General features: G+C 43.9%; 1 protein-coding gene across 1 annotated transcript in view; it reads left to right on the top strand.

Annotated features, from left to right (window-relative positions):
- The first annotated feature begins 759 nt into the window (after positions 1–759).
- ETV6 (ETS variant 6) overlaps positions 760–16,719 on the top strand; it is a 176,666-nt gene continuing 160,706 nt past the window's right edge. Inside the window, exon 1 of the mRNA XM_009283555.2 lies at positions 760–940. Within this exon, the coding sequence (XP_009281830.1) occupies positions 760–940 (181 nt within the window). The remainder of the gene's footprint in view (positions 941–16,719) is intronic.

Genomic DNA, 16,719 nt, shown 5'->3' on the forward strand with positions numbered 1-16,719 from the left:
CTGTGGGAATACAGTAACATAGAAGCATTGCACTTCAGTTATTATATCACTAGAGGCATGGTGTTGTCAAAGACCAAACCTTTAGATATCTTGGAAAATGCACCCCATTATGCTATTGCCTTTGAAGAACACTTGATGTTAAAACATCTCCAGAACCTATTGTACAAACTCTACAAGGTTGCCTGCTCTTATTGCTCCATTAATAGGGACCATATAATCTTTCTTACCTTAAACCATTATATGCTTACTTTGCTCTCAGTTCAGCACCCAACTGTACAACTTAACAACGGTAACTTGTCGACTGTTGACCTCTGCAGATCCTTCCGCTCAACCTCTCTCAAACAAAACCAGTTTCTGTTTGTGTAGCCATTAGTACGTGGTATAAGGAAGAGTATCTTGACGTGTTCCCTAGACTAGGTGATCTAACCATGCCCTCTGTTACGCAGTACTCTTTGTGCAGCTGTGACTGCGGGGTTAAAAGTAACTGTCAGGGCCCTGGCAGCATTCACATCCCACCCCAAGAAGCCCGGCTGCCTGGACTCTGAGCCAACGCTGATAAGCAGCTGCCTGGCCTTGAACAGAGCTCTCTGAGACAAACCTGGCAGGCATTTCTGTGCGGGCTGCCCCCACTTCTCTTGGGAACTGTGTTTAAGCCAAGAGTCTCGTCCTGACTCCCACCTGCGCTGGGCTGCAGCTGCACCAAAGTCGTGCCTGTGCCTGGCCACTGGCAAGTGGTGTGCAGTGGCTACTCATGGGGCTATGGCTTCTCTCACTCTCCAGCTGCTGCACCGCATTGCAGGCGTCAGGGAGCAGCGGGAAGGGGAGCTGGCAGCACAGCACGGTAGCGAGGCAAGCCAGCCGTGGGCGACCCCTCTGACAGGGAGCCCTGACGCAGAGTGGCAAGTCCGGGTCGGGATCAGGGCTGGAGACAGCAGTCAAGGTCGGACACAGCTCAGGGCAGGAGACAGGGCAGGTCCGAGCTCAAGCTGGGAAGCAGAGCCACTGGGTCTGGGTCAGGGCCAGACTGGTGAAGGTCTGAGGCTGAGCACGGATGTAGCTGCTGCCCAGCTGCAGCGTAGCACTGGCAGGGGCTGGCAGTAAAGCTTCAGCTTAAAAGCAGTTCTCAAGGGAAAGGAGGGGCAGGCCTTCACGTCCTGCTTTCTTCACAACAGCTTTGGTCAGTGAAGGAGCTGGCCTTGGACTCAGCTAGCTAAACTCTTTCCGGTGACCAGCTAAACACCTAGAAGGGGGATGACATCAGGATGCTGTGGCTAGTAACTGTTCACAGCAGTTCTGTGCCAGGAGTCTGTGCCGTTGTCGTGAGGGGTTTGTTTGTGCCTTTCCTTACTTGGAGGAGAAGGAAAATTATGAATAACAAGGCAAAGCAACGGTGCCCCCCTATTCACGTATATTTGTATGGCGTGGCCTCGCACTAGCCCATGACATGAGAATCTCTGTGGCTGCCACTTGTTTCTTACTCCAAAGCTGCTTTCACTCCTTTGGAACCACTCATGGCTTATGTTTGCCTGGAGGTCTTGCTTAATGTTGCCTGGATTTTCTTGAATAGCTTTCCAGAAAGCCCAGATCCACCTTCTTTCTGTAGTCAGTGACGTGACCAAGCTTCAAGCCTGAAGCAACCCAACTGCCACTCTTCTTGCGTGTGTTGTAGTGTGGTGGTTTGTGGGAGTGAGAACAGGACACGTCTGGCTAATGCTGATGCCTCAGAACAACACAGGGGGGTGTATTCTTAGTCACTGCAGCTTTTATGGGTCGGTCCCAACAGTCAGCAATGAAAATAAACCACAGTGTTAGGACTGGTGGGTCACCATTGAGTGCGTCGCCAGCAAGAAAAAAAGGAAGTTGTACTGCATGCAAAATAAAGTCCCAATGAAATATCCAAAAGAGGAAAATTTAACCATATGGCCCCAAAGTACCAGGCTGATCAGATGCTGTGGCAGTCATACCTGCTCGTTGGTTTTCAGTAATTTTTTTTTTTTAATAGAAGAGAGGTCTTCTTTTCAGCAATCTCAACTTTCCACAAAGGTAAGCATACTGTCATGCAAAGCATATACTTTTTGAAAAGGTTAGCAGAGTCAGCAACCACCAAAACGGATTTTGACGTAGTTTTCAGCCACCCCCCTGGTTGGACTAGCAGGAAGTCCCCGATTAGAAGCTTCTTTTGCAGACCAGCCAAGTCTGGCACTAAATCAGTCTAGCTTTCCCTAGTGGATGGGGTATTACCTTTACCCAGAGCTAGTTATAAAATCCTATCTCTTTGCCATGGGGACCACTCCTACAACCTCTGCAGAATCTAGAGTCACTGTAGCTAAAACTCTGCTTCATCAGCAAAGACCATGCAAATTTCAGCCTACGATTCATGGAGAAGTCTGTTCAGAAATCTCTGGCTTGCTTTTGAACTATTTCCAGTCACTGTTTTTGTTGGCTTCATGGTGGAAGAGAATTTTAATAACTGTCTTTAGAGACCTTTATTTTGTGCATTGCATACCAACTGGTCTTTTCATTCATCTGTTCAGTTCTCTCTAGACTAGCAGTTCTCTACAAGTTTTCCTAGTTCAGAAAGTTAATTTTTTTTCTGTTTATTGCCATTTATAAATCTGATTTCCATTGCAATCACTAATGATGAAAACCTCTCTTTTCTCTATTGCTGCCCACTACGGGGAGTACTTGCATTGGAAAAGCTTTTCTGGAGGAACTCATGATGTCCAGGGGATGTATTAATTACACAGGCAACGGACTTTCTACAGCTTCAACTGATGTTCTGTCCATAGGTTTGACAGGGGATGACAGACAATGCCACAGCTTATAAACATGAGTCCTTTTCTTCTTGCCAACTGTGTGCTGTTCCATAGGTGAGCCAGTTATGGGCAGAGCTATCAACCATCATACTTCAAACAAGAATCAGAGAATCATAGAATAATTTAGGTTGGAAAAGACCCTTAAGATCATTGAGTCCAACCACAAACCTAACACTGCCAAGTCTACCACTAAGCCATGTCCCTAAGTGCCACATCTGCACATCTTTTAAATACCTCCAGGGATGGTGACTCAACCACTTCCCTGGGCAGCCTGTTCCAATGCTTGACAACCCTTTCGGTGAAGAAATTTTTCCTAATATCCCATCTAAACCTCCCCTGGCGCAACTTGAGGCCGTTTCCTCTCGTCCTATTGCTTGTTACTTTGGAGAAGAGACCGACACTGCCTTCAGGTACAAACTGTCTCCTTTCAGGTAGTTGTAGAGGGCGATAAGGTCTCCCCTGAGCCTCCTTTTCTGCAGGCTAAACAACCCCAGTTCCATCAGCTGCTCCGCATAAGACTTGTTCTCCAGACCCTTCAAGCAGACATTTAAGGAGATATTCACACCATCTAAGGTAAAGCATCTTTCTTAGACTGTGCTTCAGCTGGACATTCAGGGGCCTACACCAGGAACCTGAGAGGGCTGACTGAAGCACCCTGTTCTGTGAAGTTAGGCAGATACAATATTTTGATTAGTATTCCCGCAAAATGAGCTATTGGATGAAGTTCCCTCCTCATCTCTGCAGCCTCTGCCAGGCCCAGCAACAACATTTGTCCATCACCAAATTTACTAACTGCATACTAACATTCATGGCTTGACTGCTGCTTGGGACGCCTTCTATTACAGAAGGCGGAGGTCACTGTTAGAAGGTCGATGCAACTGGGCTAATCCTTGCTGTGAGGGTTGTCTCAGGGAAGAAGTGCTCAGTTCAAATAATTTAAATAAAAAACAGGATCAAAGGGGTTTATAAATTAATTAACAGCACATATTTAACTGGCAATCAGTGATCTATACATTAAGGACCAATGTTGGTGATGCAACAGATAATAAACCACAATACTAGGCACTTATGAAATCTCAGTAACTACCTACGCATTTCTAAAGATCCTTCTATTACTAATTTCAAGAAATTCTAATTGCACACACATGCAGACACACACACAGAGTCACACAGGTATATGCACAAACCTCTCCTCTCACAGGACAAGCAACCCCCCCCCCCCATCCTTCTGGAATCAAGCGTTCCCCTACTTGCACTTATGTTGTGGCCTAAGCAGGAGTCGGGATGCTGGCAGGGTGACTTCTGGCAGTGCCAAACCAGGTTTTGGCTGCTGCTGTTTCCAGTCCAAGGTCTCTCCCCTCTTGTTAGAAATTTTCATGCTTCTCTTGTACTTCTTTTCATGCTGCTTCTTTGTTTCAAAAACCTCCTTGAAATTCCCTGATTACTGTTTGATCTGGGTGATGATCACATTCCTCTTTAACATAATCAGTTTTGGGCACCTGTCTTCCAGATAGTTTTTATATTTGAACCATACACTCCCTGTGCACTCATATTTTTGTTCTAACAGGTGAGCTTCTTTAGGTCATTTGCCAAGGCTGGGGCATGAGCACCCCTAAAAGGGTCTTGCTGTCATAGTTACGACTGCAAATCCTCCAGGTAAGCTTATGTCAGCCAAAGGAGCCTTTGTGTCAGTAGAGTTAAACCAAAAAGCAAATTTTCCAATACAAGTGGCATTCTCATGGTTGGTGGTAGTAGGAAAAGAGAGGGAAAATTTTCAGCTCTGGATCACATTTTTCTCAACACGTCAGAGCAAAGAGGTGCTAGGGAAAACTTAATAGCGCGAACCTTTAAACGGAGCAATGTTGAAAGACCCTGCATGTGGAAATAACCTCAGTTCAAGCTGCAGTCCCCTCGTAGATTATGGAGCAAACCCTCCTGGAAATTCATTTAACATCATGCTTAACATCTTGTTAAATGATGAGTGCACCCTTATAAGGCTTACAGATCGTGTGGAACTGGGAGGAGCAGTTGCTATGCTGAGAAGTAGGCCTGCCACTCAGGGATCTTGACAGTTATCTTATGAAGTTCAACAATAGCAAATACAAAGTCCTGCGCCTGGAAGGGAGTAACTCCATGCAGCCATACAGGCTGGGACTGACTGTCTAAGAAACAGCTCTGCAGAAAAGGACCCAGGGTTCCTAGTGGGCAACCAGTGACCATGAGCCAGTGATGTGACCTTGCAGCAAAGCCCATCGGCATCCTGGGCTGTGTTAGTAAGAGGGTAAGCCAGTGATGTGACCTTGCAGCAAAGAAGCCCATCGGCATCCTGGGCTGTGTTAGTAAGAGTGTAGCCAGCAGGCCCAGGGAAGCAATCCTTCCCCTCTGCTTGGCACATGTGAGACCACGTTTGGAGTTCTGTGCCCAGTTTTGCCCCCCCCCAGTACAAGAGAGGTAATGAAATACTGGCACAAGAGTAATGGGAGACCACTGAGTTGGTTGAGGCTCTGGCACGTGACATGTGAGGAAAGGCTGAAAGAGACTGGTCTGTCCAGTCTGGAGCAGAAAAGGCAAAGGTGAGACCTTATTGTGTGTTCTACTATGAAAAGTGTGGAGGGAGATGGTTACACAAAAGAAGCATCCAGACTCTCAAGATGCACAGGGAAAGGACAAGAGGCAACAGACACACACAAGAGATATTCCAATTAAATAAGATGAAAAAGCTCTTCCCAGTAAGGGTGGTCTAACACTGGGACAGGTGCCCAGAGAGGCTGTTGCATCTCCATCCTTGGAGTTATTCAAAGCTTGACTAGAAAGGGTCCTAAGCAAAATCCATCTAACCTTGAAGATGGCTCTGCTGTAAACAGGAAGCTGGATGAGCAGACCTCCAGAAGTCCCCTCCAGCCTGAATTATTCTGTGATTCTATAAGGAGGGGAGGAGGAGTGATAGCAGCTTCTGCCCTCCATTAAAGATTTCAGCTTGAAAGCTCAGGTAGTCTACTAAGGACTGTGATCCTGCAGTCGTATGAACACAGGTGCATAGAGAACAGGACAGTGTGGAAAGGACGTGTTGTTCCTGTCAGCCCCATCTGGTCTAGCATGTTCTGCATTTTGTTACAGGGGCTAATCCTTCTAGCACTGCCTATTGCCTCCTCCAACACCACATCCACATCTGGGCCCTGCTGTGCTGCATTGCCTCATGCCTCCTTGCAGCTTTTTATGACCTGCAGATGCCCCTTTTTCTGGGCTTCCAGGTTCTCTTGCTTGCTTGAAAAAGGCCCTTTTTCAAGGCCAGCTGACCTTGTCTGCTGCTTTTCCTATCTAGCTATCTGTCTTTGAACTTCTGAAGGACAGACGGACTGAACTCTGTATTCCCATATTCTCATTAGCCAGGTCTTTTTTGTCTGCATTGTCCAAGATTACAATTTCCTCTTAGCGCTCTAGTTCTGTGCAGGCCAAAACCTTCCAGCCATCACCTAAAGGTTCTTGTTACAGTGGCCAGCATGCTCTGCTACAGTCCTTTTATCCCAGTCGCTCATTTGTTCTACTAGTAGTCTTTACAAACGTTGCCCAATATTTGCCAGTTGTTAGCGTAAGCCTGAATTCACAAGAGTTAACAGTACAGTGAAGGCAGGATGGTGAGTCTCTTGAGCGCCTCAGTCTCCCCCTTGCTGTGAGGTAGTGGGATGCTGAAAATCTGCAGGAGCTGCTTGCAGCTCTTTGGGCTAGATGAAAGATTACTACGATTTAGAGCCTGTGGAGTAACCTAATAGTAGAGGAAAATGATAAGAATTTAAAGAGATGGAAAAATGAAACTAATTAAAATGAAGCTAAGCGCCAACCCAAACCAAATGTTTAGATAGTTAAAAAAAAAAAAAAAATCCACAAAATTTCCAGTCATAAAGGATGGAAACTGAATGACCAAAAAACCATCAGGAATAATAATGCAGTTTGCTGGCTGAATTGTTCTCTGCTTCATATCAGACCCACCAAATCTCATGCTGTCAGTGCAAAGCACAAGAATTTTTCACTTGGGTCTTCCTAATCTCCTTTTCCAGCTGCAGGACCAACATCTCGCACAGCTGTGGTACCAGACTGGAGCTTTTCTCCTCGCTGGATGCCTCCTGGCCCATAAGCAGGAGCAAAACCAAAGCAGTGGCTGGTAGGCAGAAGACCTGAGGGTGTAAATGACTCAGAAAGTCAAGAGGTCAAAGACTGGTCAGAAATTAAGTTAGGGAACCAAATCTGTGGTGGTGACATAGTAAAAATTGTGTTATGTCACGGCTACTCCTGGGTCCTGGGAGAGAGGCATGGGATAAAAGCAGCCCATTTGAGAGACACAGCTGCTGGTGAGTTTGTAACCACTAGATGGAACCCAAACACTTTGCATTAATTCACTCATCAGCTGTAGGGAGTTAATCCTGAGTTTAGGTGAGGCTGTGGTTCTGGTAGCTGAGTGTCAACACCTGTGCTCAGTAGCATAAGGCTTGTATGGAAACACAGTGAGTGCTCCCAAAATACGGGTAATTTATTCACTCACTCCAGTGAGCAGGGACACTGAATATTTTATGTCTAAACCATGGAAATGTTACTAGTTCCTACTGCATGGCACAAAAACTTCTGATGATTTGATGAAGAGCGCTGGGATACATCCTCCATTAGATAGACCACCAGCATGTGATTTTTGGGTAAGTCATTTAACCTGACTGTGGCTTGGTTCCCCCATTGCTAAAGCGAGTTTTGAAACTATCTGCATTGAAGTGTGCTGAGTGTCCAATACATTATTCTTGAAATGACTTAATACTCTTAAGTGGGGTACATCATGCCAATACACAGTGGCAGACAAAAATGTGGTCATCTAGAAACTGCTGCTCTACTACAAATACTGCACTCTGCTGTCCTCCAGGTTTCTGGGCATCAGGAAGAGGAAACTCCAATGTATTTTCTTACTGCCCACTAAATAAAACAAACTAAAGGAGAGTTACTGCTCATTTTTGAAAAGCTTACAATGTTTAATTATTATAAAGAATAACCAGTATTACAAAGCTTAGAGGCCCCAGGCAAGATCAGGTCTCTGTTGTACTGTGTCTTGTACAAACACAGAGTAAGAGGAATTCCTTCCCTTAAGCAGGTTACAGTCTTCATAGAAAAAAAACATACCTGGGGACAAAGAAAGCAAGCAGTGCCCTAGTAAATGCAAACAAGCCATCACTTTGTGTAAGGGAATTCAGAGGGAAAAGAGTAGCTCAGCAGCTGGTGTAAAGCTGACATAGCACCACTGATGCTGTGAGTTTACAGCAATTTATACCAGCTGAGGATATGCCTAAGGTAGGTGAAGTGTCTTTCTTAATGTCATATTCAAAGCCTAGCCTGGAGTTGAACTAGATCTTCAGAATCCTAATCACAAGGCTTTCCTTTTCATGTGCTTGCTTTCCCACCGGCCAGCTCCCGGAAGAACGGCTTGCTTGTCTCAGATTGTGGTCCTCAAGGACTCAGCTGAAACATCATTGCACACAGCTTGTAGGAACCTAGCTGGGATTTTAGATGGGCACATAGTAATGTGGAGAAAGGCTAGTTCAGATCTGAAAAAGAAGAGACTGAAAAACTGTAATTCATGGTTTTAAAAGAGTGTCAGGTGGAAGGAAAGTAGAATTCTTGCTATTACCAAGCAAATTTTAAAAATAAATGCATATTTGAAGTGATGCTTGATGATTAAATGTTGTCTTTTTTCACTGAATACAGTGTGATATATTGCTGTCTAACCTTCTATCAGATAATTGAGTTGTGTATTAATTGAATATATTGCTCCAGATGAATTAGCGGCCTGTAAAAGTAATAAAAGAGTACTTTTCCTTACCCACATTGGGGTGATATTGTGACTATATTAATAGCAGCCATGCAGCACAGTGGAATATGGAGATATTTGATTTCTCAAAACACAAGGGAGGCAGATGGCTCCAAAATATTGCTCGACAGTTACTTTACCTTTCAAATTAAAAACCCCCCAGGAATAACCGGTAACTATTCTGAGAAATGTTTATAAGGTATCCAGCTGAAGATTAAAAAAAGAAACATTTTTACCAATTTGTATGTATAAAGCAGCACAGTGCAATATGGAGATATTTGATTTCTCAAAACACAAGGGAGGCAGATGGCTCCAAAATATTGCTCGACAGTTACTTTACCTTTCAAATTAAAACCCCCCCAGGAATAACCGGTAACTATTCTGAGAAATGTTTATAAGGTATCCAGCTGAAGATTAAAAAAAGAAACATTTTTACCAATTTGTATGTATAAAGAAAAGGCACACCAAGAAACCAGTGACAGTCACCAGAATATTGAAAATGGAGCCGGAAAACCTGCTCCGTTAGTAGGAGACTAATGATGCCTTTGGTATACTGTCCTTCAGAGAAAGAAAAGCCAAACCTCCTACAAGTACGTTTTGCCAACTGCCAAAAGCGTGCAGGGAAAGTGGTAGGGAAGTTTAGTTCCTAATTTAATTTGTCCATTAATTGATAGCTTATATGAAATACATGAATTGATAGTAGAGCAGTCCAAAACTGTAACTTAAAAGTTTGTGGAGTGTTTAGTCTTTTAGACTTCCAAATTCAGCCTGTGGGTTTAACGGGAGCAGTTTACAGAACCTAATTCAAAGCCGGTGAAGTTTCCTTTGAAGGGGTTTGACTAGGAGAGTAAAACTCCGGATAAGACATTACCGAGCAGAGTTAGTACCAGTCACGCAAAAACGGTATAGAAAAAGACAGAGGATGAGCACTATACAAGCGGCAAGCCAGTCCTCCTGATTCACAGACCAAGCTAAGGACATTGCATTTCCCACTTTTGGCATTTCTTACTGTCCGTGTAGTGTTACTAAAGCAAGACACAAAATTTTCGCTTTGCAATGCTACTCAGATGAGGTACTTGGCTTGAGAATAGGTTGAACAAGGATTTTTTTTTTTTTTTTATTGAAGGCTTGCTCTGCACATGAATTCTGAATTTCCTGGCTTTGGTCAGTGCTCTTCTCCTTCTGTTTCACAAACAGTAACAACTGAACAACTCCATCCTCCAGCTCTTGGAAAGAAGCAGTTTGCCTCAGAGACTTTCTACAGTATTCTTGGAAACAAGGACAGAAATGAAATGAAGAAAGCAAATGACTTGTGAAAAGAGAGTAGCAGGGTGGTTGTAGCAGTTTCAGCATATAAAAGAGACTGTGCTTGTAATGATAAATTTTATTAATCTTCTATAAAGTGGCAAAACTTTAAAACAGTAACTAACATTTTAATGACTCATTGCTGATCCTTCAAAGAGAGTAAATAATAAATGCCCATTCAGCTCTTTCTTTACTTTCATAAAACTGCATTTTACACTGACCACGCAGAAATATTGTCTTCCAGATTGAGACTACTGACACGCATTCACAACTTGTGCTTAATTATAAAATCCCTGTGGTCTTGGCTGGAGACAGTTTTCCTAGACTTTGGGCTTGATTATCTTCTGTGATATGCAGGCATCTGTTTATTGGAGGGCACAAGTCCATATTAAGAAAGCCTGTTACTGATGTGCAACAGTCACAAGTGACTAAGGCTTTACATTTAGTTTAATCCTGTTCCATCTATTCTGGAATAGTTCTGCCTCCAGGAAAGGGCAGCTAACTGACTTTTGTTTTTCAAATAGTAGTTTAACAAACAACAAGAAGTTTAAAGATTAAATATAGGATCATGTGTTTCTCCAAGCAGAATGTACTCTCACGCTTGGAAAGAAATTGGAAATTGCATGGGGGTTACATACTACTGCAGTGTGATCTTAACAGCTCCAGGATGCTTTCCTGAATGCCTGCAGAGACAAAGTGCAAAGATGGTGAGTGCTGGGATCAGAAAGAGAAAGGGGAGTGAGATGAGTTAGTTTTGATGATTCCAACAAAAAATAAATGGTGTGGATTTTGTGAAACTTTTTTCTATTTAACCATCAATTGTGATTATAACCCAGAATTCACAACACTAGTTGACACAGGCCTTTTTGGCATTGTGCAACGCCATCTGACTAGAGTAGGACTGGTGGCAAGGCTCTGTAAGTGGGACTGAGTTCAAAGAGTTGTGCGTGATGCCTGTGCTCCCCTGGTCTCCACAGTCAATATAGTTCTAGGTGATACAACTGAAGGATCCTAGAGGGTGACTCATCTGATCAGCCATGAAGTGACTTCTTTAGAGTGAGATGAACTGTTCTTTAGGCTCCCTTGACCATATTGACTAGGAGTGCAATTCAGTTTCTCAATCCCAGGCACCTAGGGCCATCTGAGATGTCATGCCATATCTGCCAGCTTTCCAGCCAATGCTACAGAAGGTCACTGGGTCTCCCATAGACCTTGTGCCATATCCACCAGTCCCAATACCCTGTTATCTCAGGCTAGTTAGGTCACACATACAGACTGACAGACACATAGAAGTGGGTGTCTTTATCTGGAGGCAAATTTCCACCCTCTTCATTAATGTTTTGAGGCCAACAACATCTTGAAAGTCCAATCTTTGCATGTAGAGCAGTGACACTTCAAGTCAAAAGCAGTGCACAGTTGGTGTGCAGTAAGGCCACAGAGTGACAATATCACAGAGGAGCTCTGTACTTCCCTAAAGGTTGAATGAACATAAAGATGAATAGAAAGAACTGCCTTAGACCACTGACTCAAGACTAAAAAACCCTTAAAGCCCCAAATCTTTCTTTCATAAAATATGAAGTATGGTTGACTAACAAAGGCAAAACTGGAAGCTTTGGTCTGAATCAGATACCATAAAAAATAAAAGGTGGCCCACAAGTTTTACTATGCTGTGGTGATTGGTGAAGAACAAAAGTGTGGTAATTGTTTACAAACCAGTCCTGGAAACCTCTTGACTGTTCTGAAATGCAGAAACTTCATCTGAGTATGATGCAGCAGTAATCAGCATTTTAACTGAAAAATATTGCCAACACTCTCTTCTTTGGAGACTGAAATGATAGGAAATATATGGCAAATTAATGTAGGAACATATGTTAGAATGGACAAAAAGCTGAAAGAGAAGAGGAAAACACCAAGCTGATGGCAGCATTTACTCTGGATTAAAAGGCAGTAATGTTTTTCAGGCATGAAGAAAAACACCAAGGCAGTGTACTGTAGGACAGATGAAGGTTGCGGCAAAAAATTTGTATCAGCATTTGAAGTTTTTAGTTTTCCTGCAATTTTCCTTTAGATTTGGTCATCACTTGGACAGGTTTTTACATATATAAATATACCTAAATATCTAAAGACGTACTTAGAGTTGTTTTCAAGAGCTTTTAGATTTTTTGCAAATCTTACATAGCACTTTCCCGCAGCTGCGAGCATCCCGTGGCTAAGTGGAAAGGTGTCCTTGCTTGTTGTTTGTCGTGTGTAGCGCCTAAGCAGCAGGGCTGTTCAGGATCAGAGGCTCAGCGGTTAAGTCAGTTCAGCGCCTATTAGCACTACAAAGACCAGCCACCGTGGCTGCGCCTATACTAGCAATTTAAACAGTGTCAGGGAACATCCCCAGCTATGCGAACACAGTCACCTACCCTGTCCAGTCATTAGACCAGTACCTGGTGGCACCTTTTGGTTTGTACCAACCAGCACGCTGCTGGGCATGGTTCAGGAGTTAATGTGGGCCAGGGATCATTCCTCAAAGGAGGTTTGGGTTGCAATCAGGCTGATTTGGAGGGGTGAGCTTAACAGTGGGGTTGTTGGCTGTCCCATACCAGTTGGCAGCAGGGCCAAAGAACTGTCTTGGGGACACCACATTTATTAGTATACATGTTACCTGAGAGTACCAGATACAGTCTGGATGCACTGGCTAATTAACCTGGCTGGGAAAGGGAAGACATTATCCCAGTTAAATCACTACACTAACAAGGTTGCAGCACCTCCATTACCTGCAGTGCCCTGGGCGTCTCTAGATGTCCCATCATGGCAGGCACTGTCTAGACGCAGATTATTTCTGCCCGTCAGTGGGCAGGAAGGCTTTGCATCCAGCAGTTTCCCTCACAGCCGGTGCCATGTGCCAAGGTAGCATATTTTTTAGCATCCCATCCATGGACGAACACAGGCTTTTGCAGCACTGAATGTGTATGATACGATCAACTGGAGTTCTTTGTGAACATTTGCACGAATGAAGGAAACAAACCTTTCTCCTGTCCCATAAGCTGTATCACCCTTAAGCTCCTAGTGACACTCACCAGCTTTCTCTGCTCTCAGAGCGCACCAGGCTTTCTCCAGGGCTCAGACTTTCTCCTGTGCTGCAGACAGGCCAGCAAATTAACCCCTAGACATCTCTCTTGGCTTTCAGCCCTTTCTAGCTTAGGAGAAACTAACAGATGTGCCCTTTTGCTGTTCTGCTCTGAGCTCATTACAGGTTTCCAGGCAGGGGAAATTAGCAAAGTCTCCTTAGCATCTGCCTTTTCCAGCTGAGGAGGAGTCACGTGCAGACAAGCTCCTCAGCCCTGGCTATCTGATCTTATTTGGGCACAGATCCCTGTAAGTTCGCTGCCCAAACTGCCCCCCTCCTTTGCCACTTGTGCCAGCCCCAGCTGGTCCTCCTGGGGCTGTGTACCTTTTCTCTCATGGGGGAAACGAACTTGCTCTGCTTCAAGAGGTCAGTGCCTTCGTGGCATTGCTCTGGAGAATTTGCAATTGGTTTAGATGAGGAGTCAGAAAATCTAAAAAAACCCTCTAAGGCTTTAGTTATATTTCTTTAACGGTGGTAAAAGAAGCCATGGATCTGCTGTCAATCAGTTGCCATGGTTATTTATTTTTCTTAAAGCCTCAGGTCCTACAGCCCAGTAATTAGCTGAGAAACTTGGTTCTTGCTTTAAAAGAAATTATAATAACAGCTGTGGATAAAGGCATGGAAATACTCATTCGAACAGGCAAAACAAGAAAGTTAAAAAAACCCCCACCACCAATAGGGGCAGATGCGTGGATATGAAGGGGGGAGGATGACGACGGCTGACTGGGCCATATCCTGGGTGGCACATCCCCACACCAGATCATCTGATGAGGAGCAACCTCAGTGTCAATTTATGTGACGAGGGCCCATGCCAGACCCAGTCATACGACAAAGAAGGGAAACGCTGTCCTCTCTGCCAGGCCACACGCTGAAGGCTAGGCCATCCAGTTCTGCAAAGAGGAAGGTCTCTCCCTCAGCTGCGTCACCTCATCTGGCTCCAGCGCAGGCAGAGGCAGGCTGTCACGTTGGGCTTTGAACCGGAGAGTTAGGAGCACTTAGAGCAGGCAGCAGGAGGCAGGGAAGGACAGGTTAATCACAGATCCCTCATTTGGCAAAACAACATCATGAAGTAAATTTTGCTGGTGATGTTTTAGAGCTTGCTGGTTTTAAGTAAGTGTCTACACGGGGAGCAAATCCTTCATCATTGATCAACCATTACCATGACTGATAATCACGGGGACTGTTAACACTGTTAAACCCATCGTGGCAGTGCCTTAGCAAAAAATATGTTCTGTAATGTGAGACAACGCCTTTGCAGTTGTTTACTTGTAGTAACTTCAATATTAACAATGAATTCTAGTAAAAACTTTACACCTGTTTCTTTCAACAGCAGAATATTACCGGGAATCAAGATGATACTATTATGGTGTCTAATAGTGGGGCAACGAGCTACAGGAGACTCTTACCTAGGATGTGGAAGAGTTAACTCACACTGGGGGGGCTTTGAACCAAGAAGGGATACTAATTTTCTGAAGAAGTTGGTCTTATTGAGCTTCAAACTGTTGGAGCTTGGTGCAGGAGTTATCAAGGGAAATCTATACATCCTGTGAAATGCATTGGGGTGGACAAGATAGTCGCAACAAAAGTAGGGGTTGATGAAGTTATTGGAGTTTACTCCAGTTTTATGCTGATATAAATCCTCCTATGCTAAGCCACTGGCCTTATTACAATAGATGCCATGAACCTGTAACTGTTTGCACCTCAGAGGGAACCAGACAGCACTGCTTCCCCTGCTGGATATATTTTTAGCCTTGGAGCTGTGATGGGCCTGCCACAGTAATATGAAGCAAAGGCAAATACACGCAAGTGCAAATGGAACAGCCTGGAATATATGTTTGCATGACACTGGCTAATTGCCTAAACTCCTGCCATAGTCAGTGGGGACAAAGAGATAATTTGCCTGTTCCTCTGACCCATTTCAGACACCTGCGGAAGGATGAGATGAATGTCCAGTCACTAAAGCAAGATCTTTCCCTCTCAATGCCACGAAGTGATAGGGGAACAACTGATTTGGACCCCCAGCTCTATTGATTGCAATGAATGCTTTTTTCTTGGTATCCATCAGTAAAGGTGACAGCAGAATTAAACCCCATTTGAGGAAGGAAAGGGCATCTGAATTTGTTATGTTTTTTTTTCTACTTTGAATTCTGCTTGGCCATATTAAGAACTGACCAGTACTGAATGAGTCAATAGAGTTAGGAAACTTAGGAAATATCTGCTTGTTCTGATACCTGGATAAGAATATTAATATGGGAATTAACCATTCAGATTGTGTGAATGAGAAATCATATAAATTGAAATCTGGAAAGACAAGATTAATGGGGTAAATTTGACATTACAACAGTGCTCTCTGTACTGGGTCAGTGGCTGCCCCATGCACTGTGCCGATGGCCACTCCATATGGGCTACTTTGGAAATACTAAGCAAAAGACTTTGGCCTTTTCGTGGCAAATGGAAAAAAATATCCAACAAATCATAATTAACCAAGTTATATGATGGTCAAAACAAAGAAAAGATGAAACTCCCCCATTTAAAATTAAATCAAATGCCTTGTAATATGACACAGATAAACACTTTACAATTACAGGATGCAGCATCAGTGCCCGTAGGGAAATACAGAACAATATATTTCTAATGCCAGACACTCGAGAGACTATTTATTTAAATGGCATGAAGATTTACACTCCACTAATCTCATTATGAACCATACATAGGAAACATGGGTTGAAGCACATTGTACAATAAAATTGGACTTTAAAAGATTATCGCATTCATAAGGATCTTCTCCTAAATAAAGGTACCAAGACACTTTATATTTTGCAACACCTGGCTCCGGAAAGTAATGCTGTTAGAAAACATTAATGCTGTTAGACTTGTTTAACGAGCAATTTCTCTTCCAGGATTCCTTTTTCAATTGAAAGCCATCATTAGCACCTGTCAGATCCATATAAACATGTTCACCTTTCAAATCATGTGACCTGGTTGTATTATAGCTTATGTGCGTTCTGAATTTGTGTCTCTGAGGGTGGTAAATTAAGTGACAAAACAAACCTTTTCTCCTACGCAATGATAATATCTAGCTCCCGTGCTGCCTTTTTCCTCTGTACGTGCTCAGCTGCTTTACCACTATTCTCATTTATGTTTTGCGAGAAAGCTGTAACAGAGAGGTGAACTCACATGCGCAAATTCCCCCAGCAAGGTACTAAACCCCAAGCTTTTGTGTTCCCTGGGACCCTGGAGGTAAGGATAGCGCTGTAGTACCACGCTGCTGACGACACCGTGACAGTTGTACGGTCTGGCGCTCTGGGGTTGAGCAGTGCCTCCAGGCACATTGGACAAATTTATGATCAGCAGTGGGCAAAGTGGCAGCTTTGATTTGAAATCATGCACCTATTTGAAAGGACCGAGGAACAGTTCCCATCTTTTTTTATCAGCTGTTCATCGCCATTTGGAGGACAATTGCCCAGCTGGGCACTTCACCCACTGTGGCTCACTGCATCCAGGTAATAATGGTATTTTTTTATACAATTGTCAGACACGTGGATCTGTCTATCCTCATCACGCCGCATCAGCATACGCTCTGCACAGGCATCTCAAACTGCTTCAGCACCTGGAGCTCAGATCAAAGATTTGTGCTTTCC

The sequence above is a fragment of the Aptenodytes forsteri genome, unplaced genomic scaffold (genome assembly GCF_000699145.1).
Source record: "Aptenodytes forsteri isolate BGI_AS27 unplaced genomic scaffold, ASM69914v1 Scaffold486, whole genome shotgun sequence".
Taxonomy (NCBI): Eukaryota; Metazoa; Chordata; class Aves; order Sphenisciformes; family Spheniscidae; genus Aptenodytes; species Aptenodytes forsteri.